This window comes from Crinia signifera, chromosome 6 (genome assembly GCF_055691185.1).
Source record: "Crinia signifera chromosome 6, ASM5569118v1, whole genome shotgun sequence".
Classification (NCBI taxonomy): domain Eukaryota; kingdom Metazoa; phylum Chordata; class Amphibia; order Anura; family Myobatrachidae; genus Crinia; species Crinia signifera.
The window spans coordinates 134,644,263-134,664,188 of NC_139222.1; the positions used below are offsets into that span (position 1 = coordinate 134,644,263).

At 44.0% G+C, this 19,926-nt stretch overlaps 1 protein-coding gene across 1 annotated transcript; it reads right to left on the bottom strand.

The window, feature by feature from the left end:
- Positions 1-8,697: 8,697 nt before the first annotated feature.
- On the bottom strand, positions 8,698-19,508 carry LOC146009649 (keratin, type I cytoskeletal 19-like). The gene is made up of 6 exons (XM_083150102.1): positions 19,002-19,508; positions 18,836-18,918; positions 17,787-17,943; positions 12,169-12,330; positions 9,185-9,310; positions 8,698-8,919 (listed from the first exon to the last, which is right to left on the bottom strand). The coding sequence occupies exons 1-6, from the start codon at positions 19,506-19,508 to the stop codon at positions 8,698-8,700; spliced, it is 1,257 nt and encodes a 418-aa protein (XP_083006228.1).
- Positions 19,509-19,926: the final 418 nt, after the last annotated feature.

The window sequence follows — 19,926 nt, forward strand, 5'->3', positions numbered from 1 at the left end:
ATCTATCTATCTATCTATCTATCTATCTATCTATCTATATCTATATATATATATAGAAAGGGGGGCCCTCTCCTACTTTTCATTAATGGCCGCAAACTGCATGGGAGAATATTACACTGTCAAAACACAGAGTAAAAGCAGTATAAAATTGGTCAATGGTCAACTGCAGGGGGGGGGGGGGGTTAATATAAACATATATATATATATATATATATATATATATATACTGTAGATAAATACTGCATGAAAAGCATGTGTTTGTCCCTCTGTACCTTACTCTGTAGTAGCCCTGACAGGCTCAGCGCTGCCTCTGATTAAAAACCCTCCCATGACAAGGCAGCTGCTGCTGCTATCCTTCATGGTCCTGAGAAGTGTATGATGAGCTCCACCAAGCAAAGCTCATTACAAGTATCTCAGCCTCTGACCTCTTGTGCAAATTCTTATGGGACTTAGTCAACTCCCAGTAATGCATGCACACTTGTGCAGTCAGTGTGCCTTGGCTCCCGATGCTCAGCACAATTAATCATTGTCACATTGGCAGATAGGTGAAGCTGCAGCACTACCCCACTCTCATGCTCAAAAAAATACATGCCAAGAGGGGGGCCAGTGGTACTGACCCCCTGTGCCCCATTATAATCCTGCCCTGACCTGACAAATAAAAAAAATATATATGTTTAAGATCAATGTATACAGCTCTTTAAGAACAGGTGCCCTATTTCGGCTAATCCCCCACTACACTACAGTTTACCCAGACTCTGCACCTGTTCTTAAAAGAGCTGTATACTGTACATTGATATTAAACATATTTTTATTTTTTGGTATTGTAATAAGTTATTTTAAGTGCTTTTTTTTTATTTCTAATTGTCTGCATGAACTCTTACAGAGTCACTAAACACATATTAATTGCAAGAGGCAAATATCCTTTTTCACATCTCTATGTAATCTCTACCACATTTTTACCCCTCATGGGAAGAAATCATCAACAACTTGCTATGTAACTAATTATGAGCTGAAAACATCATGAGCTCCATCCAAATGAACACATGTATGCAAATAATTTGCTACTTTTTTCCCCTATATATGGTAAAAGAAATGGTTGCTGACTGTCTTGCCATGATATGAAAGGGGGTGGGACAAGGGTAGAACTCAATAGAGGTGGCAGTGCAGTGGGTGTGATACTTGCTATTGCATCATCGTAGCAACGCCCTTGAAGAACTATTCACTCTCACAGGAATTGTACAGCGGGGGGCAGAGCCACAATAACGCAATTTACCTTTCTGGGGACTAAGAGGGGTACCTGATTTTCAGGAGCCTTGCGGCCATACTAGGAAGGTTTTCAAGTATGGTTAAATAGTAAATGTACATTCAATTTAAGCAGCTTTTTGGGGAAATTCTAAATGATACAATGTGTGACAGCATATGCAGGGCCAGATGGGTCAGATGGAACTGTAGCTCCAGGCCCCCCATTGAAAATAGGATCACAGCATACCCTTTAGTAAAGCAACCAGCAGAAGCTTACCTTCAAGTTACCCAAGGCAGCCTTGCTGATGTGCTGAACAATCCATAGCCAAAATCACCCGAAGCTCAACCCCCAGACCCAGCAAAGCCCCCCCCCCCCCAGGCCTGCTGAAGCTCTGCTCTAGTCCAGACTAGTCCAAAGCTTTGGTGCACCGTGAATGTGCTGTGAGCAGGAGTCAGTACACAAGTGTGGGGGCTGCGTGGGTGCTGTGACCTTTGGGGTGGGGGAAGTGCGGTTGCTGTCACTTTCGGGGTGGGGTGGAGGAGTGTGTATACTGCAAAATCTGTCGTGCAAGGTGTAGGGGTGCATGCAGGTACTGTGATTATGATCATCAGTTATTGCTTGGTGGGAGGTGTACGTGCGGGCACTTTGACCATTGTTTCTGCTGAGGCAGTCTATGACTGATATCACAACTTTTTGGGCCTGTGTAAATGAACGGCACATTTGGCCGACGATTGATTAATGAGTATGATCTGGGAAGGGGGGACTCCCAACTGCCCCTCCCCCCACTGTAGGATACTGTTGACCTTATACAGGATGCAGTACCATCTTAAAAAAATGGGACAGACCTGCAAAAATCGGGACAGTTGGGAGGTATGGCCAAACACATCAGACAAGTGTATGGGGGCCTCTAGACTGCCTATGCCTCAGATCCTCTATTCCTATCTGTGCGCTCCTCAGAGTTATCTTCTCTCAGTCTTAACCCACATTGCCATGTGTAACACCCCCTGGCTGTGATGTCCTCTGTATTTTATGGTGGATGTGGGAGTTTATGTATATATATTGTAAGACAGTGGCAGGGAAAGTCATAGACGGCAGGTACCTTTCCCCTAGAATCCTGTCTTATGGCATATAGACTGCAGGCTGTTTCAATCTGTGTGGTAAGCTCCGGCTTACAAAGGGTGTTCTGTCCTGGGCTGGTAATCAGGAGAGCACCTGATTCTTTAAAAAGGAGTCAGCCCTCTCCATAGAGCTCTCTCTCTCTCCCTGGGTGTTGGAGGCAGTAAGCTGCTGCTAGAGAGAGACAAGGCTGTAAGTACTGCATTACTTGATCTATATCTGCTGTGTGTGTCCAGTGTCACATAGTGTGGCCCTGGTATAGAGAGGGACGTTTATTCTGTTTAGTTAGAGCTCAGACGAGCAGGTTTTATTTTCTGTTTTGCCTGAAGTGTAAAGGCTGTTTTTTTTAGTTTCTTGCTCTGAGTGCTGCAATAAACTCAGGCAAGCCCTGTTTTGGACCCAAGCCGTGATGTCACTGTCTAAGTCTGTGCCAAATCCTCACCTGTGCCTACCCGTTTGATGCTAAAACCCCACATATGGTGGAGAATGCGAGCAAGCATCTCACTTAAAGAGACATACATCGAACTATAGGACTTTTGCTACAGCAAGCTGGAAGTTGTTGCTAAAGGCAACCAGCCACAAGTGAGTGTCTGGAGTGCACTGATACTTGTATGTCCTTGCTGAAGGCTGCTGTAACACTGCAACAGGAGATTGTTAAAATGGAGGACCTTTTAAAACACTTGGTGCAGGCAAATGAGCTGCAGCGACAGGCTAACGCACATCAGCAAAAGGTGCATGAGGAGGCCATGCGTGCCCAGGCTGAAACCAATGTTTTGCTGCTTGAATCCAACAGACAAGCCTTAAAGGAACAGCAGCAAACTAATCTGCAATTAGAAGAGCAAATACAGAATGTGGCTAAGAGTGTGGCGCAGAGTGTGCAAACACCCCAACCCTTGCTTCCAACCACACGGGCTGCAGTACAGAAGTCTCTGCAAAAGATGACTCTCACGGATGATGTAGAGGCCTATCTTGCGGTGTTTGAACGTGTAGCAGAGCGTGAACAGTTACCCGTGGATCAATGGGCAGGTGTGGTAGCGCCTTTTCTAACTGGAGAACCACAAAAGGCGTATTTTGATCTGAGTGAGCAGGATGCTAAGGTCTACGCGAAACTCAAGGGAGAGATCCTTGCTCGCTTAGGCGTAAACATGAGTGTGCGTGCCCGGAAGGTGCATAACTGGACTTTTTCTGAACAGTTACCTGCGCGGTCCCAAATGTATGACCTGGTCCACCTGGTAAGGAAGTGGCTACAGCCAGAGGAGTCTACACCAGTGCAGATCGTGGAGAGAGTCGTGCTGGACAAGTATCTTTGTTCCTTACCTCCAAAGGTTCAGCGCTGGGTCGGTCAGGGCGACCCTAATGATGCCGAGGGGCTTGTCAACTTGGTTGAGAGGTACAGAGCTACTGAAAATCTAATCCAAGAAGTGCCTCCTGGACATTCCACCCTCAAGAACAGCAAAGCGGCCGGATCATCTGGTAAGACTGTTCCGTTTACTAGAGGGGTGAATAATGTTGTAAAGGGAGGTGGCCTAGATGGGGAACAAACAGTGGAGAGGCGTTCCCAAGGGACAGTAGGGTCCAAACCTGGGTCGCAAAAAGACTGGGGCCGCATACAGTGTTGGCGTTGTCATGGACCTGGGCATATTGCTGCCAATTGCCCCCTTACTTCTGAGCCAATGGAGTGTGATACAGCCAGGCGAAGCTCTTTATATGCACGTTCTGTTTTCTCTGCTGAGACTGTGTCAGAAACTGGACAGCAAATATGTCATGTAAAGGTGGATGGTTATCCCGGGAGTGCTCTACTGGACTCTGGGAGTTTAGTTACTCTCATCCATGCCAGCTTGGTAGACCCTGGGACACTCACAGGACGTTACATAGGGGTCTTGTGCATACATGGGGACACCAAGGAGTATCCCACAGCTTTAGTCCAGCTAAAGAGTACTTGTGGAACTGTGTCCCATGAAGTGGGCGTGGTAGAGACCCTGATGCATAGTGTGATCCTGGGAAGAGACTTCCCATTGTTCTGGGACTTGTGGAAACAGAATGTACACTGCACTAGAAATGCTGTTAATAATGAGAATGTGTGCCCTGTGATTAGTCCTGAGCCTTTTGATCAGGATACTGAGGTTCAAACGGTAGGGGTGACCACTATTGAATCTGACCGTTTTCCCCTAGCTGTTCTTGCAGGTGAAGCTGAGGAGCAGGAAGAAGCGTGTGACATGCCTGAGCTAGAGATGTCACGTGATAATTTTGGGACTGCTCAACTTAGAGATCCCACCTTATTAAGAGCTAGGGAAAATCCTAAAGTCATAAATGGTGAGCCCCAATACCCCAATGCTGACAAAGAGTTCCCATATATGGCCATTAACCAGGATCTACTGTATCGGGTAGATAAAATCCGTGGGGAGATAGTTGAGCAGCTGGCGGTGCCCCGGCCATACCGTAGAATGGTCTTAGACCTTGCTCACAAACACGCGATGGGAGGACACTTAGGTACTGAAAAGACCACACAACGCGTGTTGCAACGGTTTTACTGGCCCGGGGTTCACCGCGCAGTAGAAGACTACTGCAAGTCCTGCCCTGACTGTCAGCTGACGGCTCCCATGACACATTTTAGAAGTCCCCTGGTTCCGTTACCTATTATTGAAGTGCCCTTTGACAGGATTGCAATGGACCTGGTCGGCCCTTTGGTAAAATCCTCAAGGGGATTTCAGTATATTCTCGTGGTGTTGGATTACGCCACTCGTTACCCTGAGGCTATTCCTTTGCGGAATACCTCTTCAAAGTCCATAGCAAAAGAGCTCTTCAACATGTTTACCCGTACCGGCATACCCAAAGAGATCCTTACCGATCAAGGAACCCCCTTCATGTCTAAAGTCACGAAAGAGTTGTGTAAACTATTGAAAATTAAGCATCTACGTACATCGGTGTATCACCCACAAACTGACGGTCTTGTTGAAAGGTTTAATAAAACATTAAAGGGGATGTTGAAGAGGGTAGTGAGCAAAGATGGGAAGGACTGGGACTGTCTTCTGCCTTATTTGATGTTTGCGGTCCGTGAGGTGCCCCAATCATCCACAGGTTTTTCCCCTTTTGAGCTAGTATATGGCAGACATCCTCGTGGACTGCTTGATATAGCAAAGGAAACTTGGGAACAGGAGACTACACCCTACAAGAGTGTCATTGAGCATATTTCTCTTATGCAAGACAGAATTGCTGCGGTCATGCCTATAGTCAGGGAACACTTAGAGCAGTCCCAAGAAGCACAACGTCAAGTGTATAACAGGTCAGCCAGGGTAAGAAGCTTTAACCCAGGTGACGTGTTTTGGTATTAGTGCCCACCGTAGAAAGCAAATTTCTTGCTAAGTGGCAAGGGCCTTATGAGATCATCGAAAAAGTGGGAAGTGTAAATTATAAAGTGTATCAACCAGGTAAACGGAAGCCAGAACAGTTGTACCATGTGAACTTAATTAAACCCTGGAAAGACAGAGAGACTCTGACAGCTGTAAGTGCCCCCTCTAGTGATAGCCCAGAGGTGCGGGTGTCAGAGACCCTGTCCAAATCCCAGAAGCAGGAAACTAAAGAGTTAGTACAAAGGAATTATGATGTGTTCTCAGAACTTCCAGGGCGCACCACAGCCATAAAACATGACATTGTCACCGAACCTGGAGTTCGGGTACGCTTAAAACCCTATAGAGTACCAGAAGCGCGTAGACAGGCCATATCTGGGGAGGTCCAGAAAATGTTAGACCTCGGGGTTATCGAGGAGTCTAAAAGTGAGTGGTCAAGCCCGATTGTGTTAATTCCAAAACCAGATGGCTCATTGCGCTTCTGTAATGACTTCCGGAAGCTGAACGAGGTATCAAAATTTGATGCCTACCCAATGCCAAGAGTTGATGAGTTAATTGAAAGACTTGGTCATGCTAGATATTTCTCTACCCTCGACTTAACTAAAGGTTACTGGCAAGTACCTCTTACCGATAGTGCCAAAGAGAAAACAGCGTTTGTCACCCCCGATGGTCTGTTTCAATATCTCTGTTTGCCTTTTGGGTTGCATGGGGCTCCAGCAACTTTTCAAAGGTTAATGGACATTGTTCTTAAACCCCATCGTCAGTATGCCTCGGCATATCTAGATGACATCATAATTTTTAGTGATGACTGGAAGAGTCATTTACCCAAAGTCCAGGCGGTGTTGAATTCCCTCAGAGAGGCGGGGTTGACAGCGAACCCAAAAAAGTGTACTTTAGGCCTCGAGGAGGCACGTTACCTGGGGTATGTTATCGGGAGAGGTATAATAAAGCCTCAAATAAATAAAGTGGAGGCTATCCAAGACTGGCCTCGTCCTTCGACAAAAAAACAAGTCAGGTTTTTTTTGGGAATTCTGGGGTATTACCGTAGGTTCATTCCCCAGTTTGCAACCATGGCAGCGCCCCTAACCGATCTTACCAAAGGAGGTAAGGCAGTTATGGTCAGCTGGAACCCAGAGGCTGAAAGGGCATTCCAAGAATTAAAAGTGGCCCTTTGTAATCAACCAGTCCTGATCACTCCAGATTTTAAAAAAGAGTTTGTCGTACAGACTGATGCTTCTGATGTGGGACTAGGTGCTGTCCTCTCCCAAGAAGTTGGTGGAGAGGAACACCCGGTAACATATTTGAGCAGGAAGCTCACACCTGCGGAGAGAAACTACAGTATAGTCGAGCGGGAGTGCTTAGCAATCAAGTGGGCCCTTGAATCCCTAAAGTACTATCTCTTAGGACGCTCCTTTAGATTAATCACTGACCACTCCCCACTTACATGGATGTACCAAGCCAAAGAGAGAAATGCAAGGGTCACGAGATGGTTTCTCAATTTGCAAAATTTCAAATTTACAGTGGAACACAGAGCAGGAAGGCTTCAGGGTAATGCCGATGCCCTATCCCGAACATACTGCCAGTTGGCAGACAGTGTCCGACCCCATAGGTTCGAACAGAGGGGGAGGGTATGTAAGACAGTGGCAGGGAAAGTCATAGACGGCAGGTACCTTTCCCCTAGAATCCTGTCTTATGGCATATAGACTGCAGGCTGTTTCAATCTGTGTGGTAAGCTCCGGCTTACAAAGGGTGTTCTGTCCTGGGCTGGTAATCAGGAGAGCACCTGATTCTTTAAAAAGGAGTCAGCCCTCTCCATAGAGCTCTCTCTCTCTCCCTGGGTGTTGGAGGCAGTAAGCTGCTGCTAGAGAGAGACAAGGCTGTAAGTACTGCATTACTTGATCTATATCTGCTGTGTGTGTCCAGTGTCACATAGTGTGGCCCTGGTATAGAGAGGGACGTTTATTCTGTTTAGTTAGAGCTCAGACGAGCAGGTTTTATTTTCTGTTTTGCCTGAAGTGTAAAGGCTGTTTTTTTTAGTTTCTTGCTCTGAGTGCTGCAATAAACTCAGGCAAGCCCTGTTTTGGACCCAAGCCGTGATGTCACTGTCTAAGTCTGTGCCAAATCCTCACCTGTGCCTACCCGTTTGATGCTAAAACCCCACAATATATTATATGGCATTCTTTGCATTGGAGGTCACTGTAATGCCTAGTGTATTGTAATGTTCCCAGCATTATAAATTGGTCACTATAACTATTTTATTTATGGGACTATCACTCTAATGCTCTCTGTATTAAAGGTAATTCACTGAAATGCTCTCTGTGTCACATGGAAGTCACTGTGATAGTCTTTTTATTATATGTGGTCACTTTCTTGTTATAGCTGTACTATTATACACCTTTCACACTGCACTTCGGAGCCAGGTAATTGAAGGTGTGAAAGCACCAAAGCTCTTGGGTCGGACCTGGTACTGCGAAGCGAAAGATGTATTAGGTAGTTTAAGGTATGCAGTAGCTATGTCCATCTTGGAGATAGCCACACCCCTTATGTAGACCACACCCACACCACAATGGTCACACCCCGACATCACTAGTAAGGGCTGTTTCACACAGTACGGTTCCTGCCGCACGGTGAAATCCCGTACGGTCAGGGAGCCGCGCCGCACTCAGAATTTTATAATGGCAGGGATGGCCACAGCCCGGCAGCCGTCCCTTCCAGTGGGGGGATCCGGCTGCAGCCGTGCGGCCGGGCCGTGGCCGTCCCGTGTGAATGGACACAATAGTGTCCATTCACAACTGCTGAGTGCGGCACGGCTCCCTGGCCGTACGGGATTTCACCGTGCGGCAGGAACCGTACTGTGTGAAACAGCCCTAATACCGCCTCAGCTCTTGTCATACATCCTGCCAAGGCACAAAATAGGCCCTTCAAAAATGTCAGCTCCACACCCATGAGAACCTTTATCTGGCACTGACCACATCAGATTAGCCATACATACTAGGCAAAATGTGAATCAAGCACATGTCTGAACATGCTTATCTCCTTCTCCAGGTTACTGTTTGCATCCATGTAGGCTTTGCACTGGTAGTGTTGTTGCTGTAGCTTAGAGTGGAGGTGTGCCAGTTGGGATTCATGATTGCCAATCGCACCCTGTAGCTGATTGAGATGGGACATATAAAGTCCATCTAGCTCTGACAATGTACTTTCATGGGCTGATATCTAAAAAAGACAAAATGGTAGTGTGAGAAGTCATACATATGTGCATTGTTTATTATTTATATAGTGGTTAATATACAATTATGCTAAAAATAAGTTATTCTGGTGTTGGCTAAAACAATAGTAACATTATTCTATAAATGACTCAGAGTAAATAAAATATGAAGCACAGATATTGATATAGAAGAGGCTCATCATCTAATGCTTATTACATTTTGCTGTCAGTCCTTAAGGATGCCCATTGGCTGTATTAGTAAGGCTCACTTACCATATTGAGTTGTTTTGTTAGCTCTATCTCTAGTGTGTGTACACAGAGCTTTAAGTCAGTAACTTCCTTACTGAACAGCTGCATTTCTTCAACTCCACAAAACACTGCACAAGTTAGATCAGCACTCTGCAAAATAAGGAATATTTTATTATTAATCATAAAAGGTTTACTTAACTTTTCATATTTACAAATTACGAACATTCTGTATTTCACCTACTAGCATAACTTCCCAGAAGCTTCAAGAGACTCACGATTTTTGCTTTCCACGTTATAGTGAAGCGTGCAGGCTTGTACGTTACTCCCAGGCAAATCGAGAGAGCCACCAGAAAGGGCAGGCTAAATTACAGGACCACAATATTTATCCCGCCCCCTCAGTATTGGATTTCTAAGGTTCACATGGATTTAGCAGTATATATGGTGTACTGTAATTGTTGACAGCATGCATCGAAATAGGGGCCTGAACGATATGTATCATTCAGTGTGTATGGGACAGTACATATGGTGTAATGGTTAGCATTATTGCTTGAGCAATGAGGTCATGTGTTAAATTCTCACCATAGCCTTGTGTGTTAGGTTGCGGGTGTGAACCTGTGGCTGTGACTGCTGTTCAGAACGGCCACAGTGGGCCCTACACTGAAACTACCTCTGTTGCCTTCCCCAGTGCCCATCAAGTACCTGCAGAGCTATGCTTTGCCTATAACAGCACTGTTTGAAGGGGCAAATTAAGTGTGACCCAACTCTGGTACCACCAGGTCTTAATTAAGGACAATGCACTAGCAGTACAAAGAGGAAAACAAAAGGCAAACTAACTGAGGCTAATAACAAAGAACCAAGGGGTGAAGAACTTAAGCAAGTGACACCATCGCACAAGGGAGGTCATAACCAGAAGCAGAAGCGACTCAGTTGCTAACCAAAAGCACTAAGAGATGCAGGAACGACCAAATTGCAAAACATAAAAAAACACCAGTGACTCCATCGCATGAATAAACAGAACCAAAATATAACAATAAATAAGACAAGATCTCCCCGGGAGACCTGAAGATAAGTAACCTCCCAATGTTCCGGGAGACCTGAAGATAAGTATTCATGACACCTGAGACCAGATGGAAATACACTGCTTACTCAGGCAAGAAGTGTGGATACAAAACTCTGAATGGACTCAAAGACCAAGACTAGGTCAAACTGGAACCTGGACCAGGCAGACCAGAGACCAAGGACAAGATAACCTAGGAGCTATCACCGGAGGGCCTGCATTGGCCTGAATCCAATAAATAGACCTAGACAGCCAATCAAAGGATTCCTAGTCAGACAAGCCTGAAGAATCCTATATACTGCAGCTACATCTAGGCACGCTAAACCTGGCATCCTGGCTTGCTTAGCAACCAACAGAAGCGGAAACTTCCGCAGCCACCTGACTTCTCCGGTTGCCAGGCGAACGGCTGAACTAAGACGTCTGGGAGTGATGCTGCCAGCAGGATTTGTGACTGACCAGCGAATGGCCGAGTCTGACCACCCAGGAGCGGAAGAGAACCTCCGGTCCCATTGCCTAGCGACTCTCGGGAACCAGAGCATCTTATTCCTGTCAGTGTGGCGTTTATATTTTCTCTGTGTTCTTGTATGGGTTTCCTCCATGTGCTTCAGTTTCTTCCCACGCTCCAAAAATATACTGGTACTTTACTGTTTCCTGACAAAAATGATCTCTAGTGTGTGTGTACATTGGCTCATCTACCGTTAAATTCTTTGTTTATATGTTTAGGTTATTTAGTGAGAACAAAGGAATGTCTTAAAATTAAAAGTTCTCAAATTCCTTTTTTGTTCTATGAATATGTTAGTCTCCATCTTTCATTCTCTAATGGTGTCTCCTTTAGCAGCATATTTTTTTTTAAATGATATTTATGAAAGTATGATCAGCATTGACAACTTAGTTTCAATGAGTTTTAATTGATCATATTAAAACCATCATGCCTAGGTCACTTTACCCAATTTGGTATATTATAGGAATTAGGTTAATTTAAGCAAAGATGACAACAAATGTTTCTCCTTATTTAGTTTTCCCAACAACAATGACAGTGACAATGTAGAGACACGGGGGGGGGTTTACATGTCAGTCAGTTCTATAGTATGTCCAAATAGACAATCCACAGTGGTTGCTACACTTTTACCATAAGTTCAAAAGATGGGACATTTTCAAATACTGAGCCAATATGGTCTTTATTGGACACATCGAGAGTATCTATAAATAGTGACCATTTTTGTAAAACACAACTGCTCCAGAATTAACATCTGTTCTTGCATATTTGAAGAAGCTTTTGTTGGACTAATCTCAGTTGAGGAGCAGTTTTTTTGTCCAGTGAATGAAAATACACTTCCGGGCCACTGTCAATATCGTAATTAGGAGAGGGTATTTATTTATGTTTATTGAGTTTGTCCATCTGCCAGGCTGAAAAATGTAGCCCCTTGATTGCTGCTTCATTAATAGAGAACTTGACTTTAAACATTCCATTGATGTAGGTGATTATTTTGTTCTAAAACCATTTCAATTTGTAGCAGTCCCACATCCAATGTGAAAAATTGGCAATTGTTATGCCACATTTAAGGCAGTGTCCCGACTCTTCTGGTGTCATAAATTTTCTTCTGTGAGGAGTGATGTAGGCTCTGTGTAGTGTCCTCAGGTATACTTGTTGTAAGTACGCTGATTTGAAAGAACTTTTTTTTAAAGAATTGATTGAGTGTATCCTTTAGGGGCATATTAATCACAATCTACACCTCAGATGCGGATGCAATGTGATACATTTGCAATATGATATTTGAATACTTTGAAATAGTGTATCAAATATTGCATGCAGGGAGAGAGCTTCTGAGAAAGCCTGTTCCTGTGAATGACCCTCCTGGGCTTCGCATGGATATGTACAGTGCTACTACTGCTTTATTGCAAGTAAATTCATTCGTCAACAGTTTATTATGGCAAATTAAAATAATGTTACCATCTTATGAAACATGTTCTCAACATCGCTGAGATTCCTCTCCATCAGCCATTCATATTCCTTTCGGATATCAGACAAAGCCGTATTCAGATCAATAGATGGAGACGTCTCTACTTTCACATTGACTCTGTTGCCCAGCTGACTTTGAAGAAAGATTATCTCCTGCAAGATAGTGAAACATAATATAAACATTAACTGAGAGAATTGTTTGCTGTGAAACAGTAGGAATAAAGGTCCAGCCTAAGACCCAGTACCCAGAAACCCAGAGTAACCAGAAACCCCCCTGACAGACAAAATTATTTTTCCAGAGAGCAAATGCTTCTGCAATGCCCCGGCAGGATGGAGGGAGAGGGGGGGAGCCGACACTTCTTCAAAGCCAACACCGCTGCTATGTCCCCAGGGAGGAAGCTGATGCTACTGCAATGCCCGGGAGGAGGGAGGGTGAGGGGGGATGCATACACTTACCACACTGCAATGCCCCGCTGGGCGGTAGAGGGGGCACCGATGCTGCTGCTAAGCCCAGCAGAGTGAGAGGAGCTGGAAGCCAGCACCACTGCTATGTCCCGGGGAGGAAGGGGGGAAGCTGATGCTGCTGCAATGCCCGGTAGGAGGGAGGTGAAAGCCGCAATGCTGCTATGCCCCAGAAGTTGGCGCCATTAAGAACATTCAGCACCGCTGAGGGACAATGCACCACTGCAGGGACTCCCAGCTACAAGCACCAGGATCCCGGGGCCATGGTCCAGGGGGGGGTGCACAGCAAGCCACATGAGAATGACACCGGTGGAGAGGTGAGCTGCTACTTTACTGAGGGCTGGGGAGGGGGGAAGTCTGCTGCTGATTGCTGGGGAGGAAGGGGTTACTGACACTGAGAGCTGGGGAGGGGGGAAGGATGCTGCTGCTGAGTGCTGGGTAGGAAGAGGTTACTGACACTGAGGGCTGGGTAGGGGGGAAGGCTGCTACTGCTGCTGAGTGCTGGAGAGGAGGGGGTACTGGCACTGAGGGCTGGTGGGAAGGGGGATGCTGCCATTGAGGGCTGGGGATGGGGGGGCTGCCTCTAAGGGCTTGGGTAGGGCTAGGCTGCAGGGTGGGGGTTATATTTAGGTACTAGCGGGGAGGTTTAAGGTTTTGCTGTGGGGGGAGTTTTAGGCTGTGAGGAGGGAGGCTTAAGGGGGGCAGGGGAAAGGTAAGTATACTTACCTGACCCCTGTCGGGATTCCCTCCATCAGGATGCCAGCATCAGGATTCAGAACAAGGGCATCCTCACCGCCAGACCTCCATATTTATGGTATATATATATATATATATATATATATATATATATATATATATATATATATATATATATATGTGTGTATATACAGTATATATATATATATATATATATATATATATATATATACGTATAGCAGGGCCGGGCACAACCTCCGGGTGTAGTTGCTCAGTCGGGTGCCCTCGTCAGGGTAGATACACACTTCTGTAGGGATGGACGCGGCACTCCAGGCTTTTGTGAACAGCAAAATTCTTTATTCGAGTGAACAAGTAACGTTTCAATGCAACAGCATTATCATCAGACTCAGATGATAATGCTGTTGCATTGAAACGTTACTTGTTCACTCGGATAAAGAATTTTGCTGTTCACAAAAGCCTGGAGTGCCGGGTCCATCCCTACAGAAGTGTATATATATATATATATATATATATATATATATATATATATATACTGCCGATGTTAAGTGTATATAATATATATATATATATATATCCAACAACAAAATTCCTGGAATTTGCGCTTCCAGTAGGTGGTCGCCAATAACACTTTGCTCCCTACTAGCGGAGCTTCCTCTACCCAATACTACCACAATAGTGTTAGGCGCCCTATATTATAATGATTATTTCTGTCTTTCCTTATTTACAGATTTTTCCGAAAGAACCATACATACATTTACACATAAAACTGTTTATTAAAACATGAATTTCTTAAAAACAGGTTCTCTCTGAAGCGATCAGAAGTCCCAGTGGAGATTCATTTGTTCTTAATTTTTGGATGAGGGATCGTCATCCATTTTTAGGTAAAAACTTTTAAATCCAGAGGAGGCTAACAGGAATACACAAACCAGTTATATCATAGGTATTTCTAACTCCGACTCATAAGAGGATAACAGGCATTCTCAGACCTGTTGCATTATAGGTAACCTTCTTAATAGAGGAGGTCGACAGGGATTCAAAGACCTGTTATTATATAGGTCACATTAATTGGCTCACTTCAAATATCTCAACTGAATTTTGATATTTGTACTCCTACTATAGGTTTAAGGATTATCATGTCCTCACATTAGATTAATCTGGAAAACCTCTTTATATAGAAGAAAGGAATCACAAGACCGTTATTCCCCTGATGAAGTCTCTATGAGACGAAACACGTTGGGTATTTCTACAAGCGTTTTTTACCTGACTATCCTGTGAAGAAAATTAAACTAAAGTATTGGAAAAACATCTCCTGGTTTACTTCACTGGATGTGGATATTGCAAGTTTTGCTATTGAACTTTGTTGTATATATATATATATATATATATATATACACACACATTTGGAAACCCCCATAAAATTCCTCTCTTATTCCTCCCTTACATCGCTCTCCTCATCTCATGCTGACACGTGGCTGGTGACGCTCATTTCATACCAATGTCTGGGCACATAGCAAAAAGAAGCACACCAACCACGGGATGCAGTTAAGATCCCGGCGGTCGGGATCCCAGGATTCAGAATCCCGACGCCGGAATCCCGACCGCCGAAATCCCGACACATTCTCCCTACGTGGGTGTCCACGACACCCCTGGAGGGAGAATAAATTAGTGTGCCGAGCGTAGCGAGGCACCGGGCCCGCTGCGTGGCGAGCGCAGCGAGCCCGCAAGGGGGGGCGATCCCCGTCCCCCCCTTGTCGGGATTTTGGCGGTCGGGATTCCGGCGTCGGGATTCTGAACGCCGGGATTCCGACCGCCGGGATTCAGTACTGAATCCGGTACTTGTGTATTTTGGCGGCGCCCCCGATGTCCGTCGTACGACGAACAGATCGCATCGCATGCCATGCACCCGATGGCATGCGATGCGATGCGACGCGATTTTGACCCCCTATACGACCAAAAATCGTATAAGCACCCTAAAGGGTGATTTTGAGCACCCAAACGGGTGCTTACAATGTTAAATGCACCCCCACGCCACCCCCCACTATAAACGTGAACCCGAAGCGTGGCGAGCGCAGCGAGCGCGCGAGGGGCGGCGGTACGCGTCCTACGACCTTTTCATACCCCCACTATCCACGTCGGCGTGGAGTTGAGAATAGAATAGTGTGGCGAGCGCAGCGAGCCACCGAGCCCGAAGCGTGGCGAGCGCAGCGAGCCCCGCGAGGGGACGCGGATACCTTCACAGTTATACGCGTCCCCTCGCGGGCTTCACAGGTGTCCGTGGCGACGCGGACACCTGTGAAGCCCGCGAGGGGACGCGTTTACCTGTGAAGGTATCCGCGTCCCCGCGCGGGGCTCGCTGCGCTCGCCACGCTTCGGGCTCGGTGGCTCGCTGCGCTCGCCACACTATTCTATTCTCAACTCCACGCCGACGTGGATAGTGGGGGTATGAAAAGGTCGTAGGACGCGTACCGCCGCCCCTCGCAGGCTCGCTGCGCTCGCCACGCTTCGGGTTCACGTTTATAGTGGGGGGTTGCGTGGGGGTGCATTTAACATTGTAAGCACCCATTTGGGTGCTTAACATTGTATAAGCACCCATTAGGGTGCTTATACAATGTTTAATCGCATCGCATCGCATCGTATGGCATCGTATGCCATGTACAATGGCATACAATTTCAAAATTGTATGCCATCGTGCACTATCATACGATATCGCGTCGCATCGCATACCATCGTATGTGTTATGGTATGCGATGCGATGGGCGCCGCCAAAATACACAAGTACCCTGAATCCCAACCACCAGACTGTAAGACATCTCTATACTATTTCCATCAGCTAACCCCTACTTTCCTGGAGTTCTCTCATCTCCTGGTGTATAGACAGTATTAACCCTGCAATGACCATATGTCAACAGGGTATCTGATCCACCCACCACCTCTTTTCATACATATAGGACAACACAGAACGCTCACTGACTCTCAGGGGACCAGGACGGTTGAGACAGTCAGCAGCAGCAGCTATGTTCTTTACCGATGTGAGTGTCCCCTTTTTTCTACAATCTAACATCTTACACAATCTCCCTGCCGTTACCGCTGCATTTATTACCTAGCCACAGCATGCCCACTAACTATTTGTTCCCCCACCTTCTCTTTTTCTTTCCAAATCTCATGCTCAATTGATGATTGGCAATTTGGACCTACATTAAAATCCATTCATATCAGGGCTCATTTGGTATATATTAATCGCTGCACACAGCATCTAATGCAAACAGCGAGTTGATTGTGTTCGGACTGCACCAGATGAAGGGCAACTCCTTCCTGGTCTAGGTAAATTATGAAAATACTTTGCTAGCTCACATCATTGACCTCAACAGATAGGGATAGTAACCTTGTTATTTATCCAGGCAACAAACTTTAAAGCCAGAGGTACAAAATCATATTGTTTCTGCATTATGAATATCAGTCCTTCATCCCTTATGAGACCCATTAACATGTAGTTATACTATAAATCCTAGGGTCGTCAGAGTGGGACTGACTAGAATATTTGCATATTAATTCCATAATATATGCAAACATTTTTTTTATTGTACCTTGTTATGTGTTGTCTGTCTGTATGTCCATGTTGACATCTTAAACTAAACCTAATAAAAGTTACATTTTATTGTAAATAATATTTCTTCTGTTTGACTACTTAAAAGAGTGCCCCCAACAAAAAGAAAGTACTTTTTCTCTTTTCCAATTTTGTACTCAAACTTACTCAGGGGTGCACCGCCAAATCACTATAATCCAAGTTTTGGTAAGATAAGCAATTACTGTGGTTTTATTTGCATTCTTATCACCTACTTCTATTTATTACAATCTAGATCACAGTGCCACTTGTGCTCAGGAACATTTCCCCACCCCTTTCCCCCATACAATAATGTAGCAAGGAGTAACCAGGTAAATGCGAGTACCCAGATACATGGGGGAAAATGGAAGGGAAACATAGGGACCAAAAACATCTGGCAGTAATATATAAAGATGGTACACAGAAGCAGGCAGACAAAAGTGGTAATGAGTAGATGTGTCTGCATAGAAGTCCTGATATCTTACTTATTACCACAATACCACCGTTTATCCACATTATCATCGGTATTACCATTATGTTCATCATAATCTTACCATTGCTACAATAACACCCACTATCCTCATCATCCTACATTACTTTTATGTTAAGCATAATCTTATTAGCACAATACTACCTCTATCCTAATCATCCCCACCTTTCCTATAATGTTCATCATATTTTATTATTGCTACTATCCTCGTTGTCATTATTGTCCTCACTATTACCATTACAGTATGTTCATCATAATTTATTACTGTATGACCACAATCCCTCCTCTGTCCTCATCATCCTCAATAAAACCATCATCATCATCATATCTTATTCATACCTCCTCACTCATTTCCTTTAGATGGAGAAGCTCTTCTTCAACGCACTGTATTTGTAAACCAAGATTCTGTCGGTCCATATTTATATCTGCCAATATTCCATAGTGATATGCCAAAACCTCCTCAGTGCTAGTCCTCGCCTTGAGCTCCATCTCACGCCTTCAACAGAGGATACTAGATAGTTAGTGACGGTTACAGAAAGTCTTACTGGAAATCTATTCTTAACATATCCATCCCCTATAAAATTGTATTAGTGTCTTCTACAGTATTAAAAATGTTCTACTTTAATATATATGTTCTACAGTTAATATATTTTCTTAATATAGACATATAGGGTGGTGTGTGTTCAAACTGAATTCTAAATTGCAGTGTAAGAATAAAGCAGCCAGTATTTACCGTGCACAGAAATAAAATAACCCACCCAAATCGAATTCCCTCTGCACATGTTACATCTGCCCCACCTGCAGTGCACATGGTTTTTCCCATTTTGAAAACAAATCTTTCCTGTGATCAGGTCTGAATTAGGATCATTGGGGAAGATATATTAAGCCTTAACAAGAGAAAAATGCAAGTGTGATAAAGAGAGATAAACGTCCAGCCAATCACCTGCTAACTGCCATGTTACTGGCTGTGTTTGAAAAAAGTCTGTAAGGAGCTGATTGGCTGGACGTTTATCTCTCTTTATCACCCTTACATTTATCGCTTGTTAAGGCTTAATACATCTGCCCAAATATGTGTAATTTTAGGTTTTACAAAGCCAAAAAAGCAAATACATGAAATGATTGCTATTTCCCCTATTACTGATTATATCCAATTATGCAACTTTTTGAAAAATGTGAAAAATGTAAAACACACCACTAAGGTACATTTTAGACAATTTTGGAAATCAAACATTAATGCCTTTGTTAGGGTATCCTTGACCAGGGTTTATATATGTAATATATACTGTTTATATAAAGACATGTGTGCCTTAAGTTTAGTCATACAGTACCTGTACATACAGTATTTTGGGGGTTATTAGGTCTAATTTGTTATTATGTCTAAAACTTACTTCTTTCTAAAATCTTCTGCGACAATGTGATTATCTTCTATCTTTAGGATAAGGCTGGCATTATGTGTAGTGACAGAGATTACCTTTAAATGGATAAGAAAATATAATTAGAAATACCATTTCATTTACTTTATTATCTAACAGAATGCTCAGAATTAAGTCTTACCTGGTCCTGGAGATCAGAAATTGTCTGGAGGTATGTACTAAAGTCAGGCCAGGCATTACCTGCATGATTCTCATACCACTCAATGATCTTCTTTTCCAAGATGACATTCTCTTCCTCCAGTGATTTCACGTTCTTCAAGTAGGACTCCAAGCGGCCATTTAAGGTCTCCATAGTTTTCTTTTCATCAAATCTGAAAATATTATCATTCTTGAAGCCGGCATGGTCTCCAGGAAGATTCATGTGAGCTCTATAATGTGCATGACTATTCTTCACTGCATGTCCATAACCAGAAGGTGAATGTTTGCAATGAGAATTTCCCAAAATACCTTGACAGTTGTGTACTCTATAGAAATTGACATCACGAGGAATGTCGTCCTTATTCTGAGACTTATTGTAATGTCTGTCACAATCCGTTGAACGATGAGATATATACAGAGGATAAAGTCCACCCATTAATTCTCCATTTATGCTGGACCCAACTGACGTATGGTCAGTTCTCCTGCTCATGATTTCCTCTCAGATCTGTTTGGAAGTGAGAATACTGTACGCTACAACTTGTTCTGCAAAAAATGAGGTGCTTGCCCTATGTTTTTGTTTTATATGAAGCATGAAATGACATCAGGTCACTGTAGTGTGGTTTGAGTAGACAAATATCTCTTAACTTGTCTGGTGTCATCAGGTGACAATTTATTGGATTACTATGCAAGCAAACACTTACATCATTACTTTGTTTTGTTTTTAATATAGATATTATTGAACATCAAAGGAAATTATCTGTATGACATTATTGTTGCTAATTGTTTTACTAGTATTACATTGAGTACGGACATACTCACATCTCTGGTTTTTATTTTTAGAGATATTTTTCAGTACACAGTAATTAAGGCAAGACCACTGTGTTTAATGTTGTACTAGAATAAATATG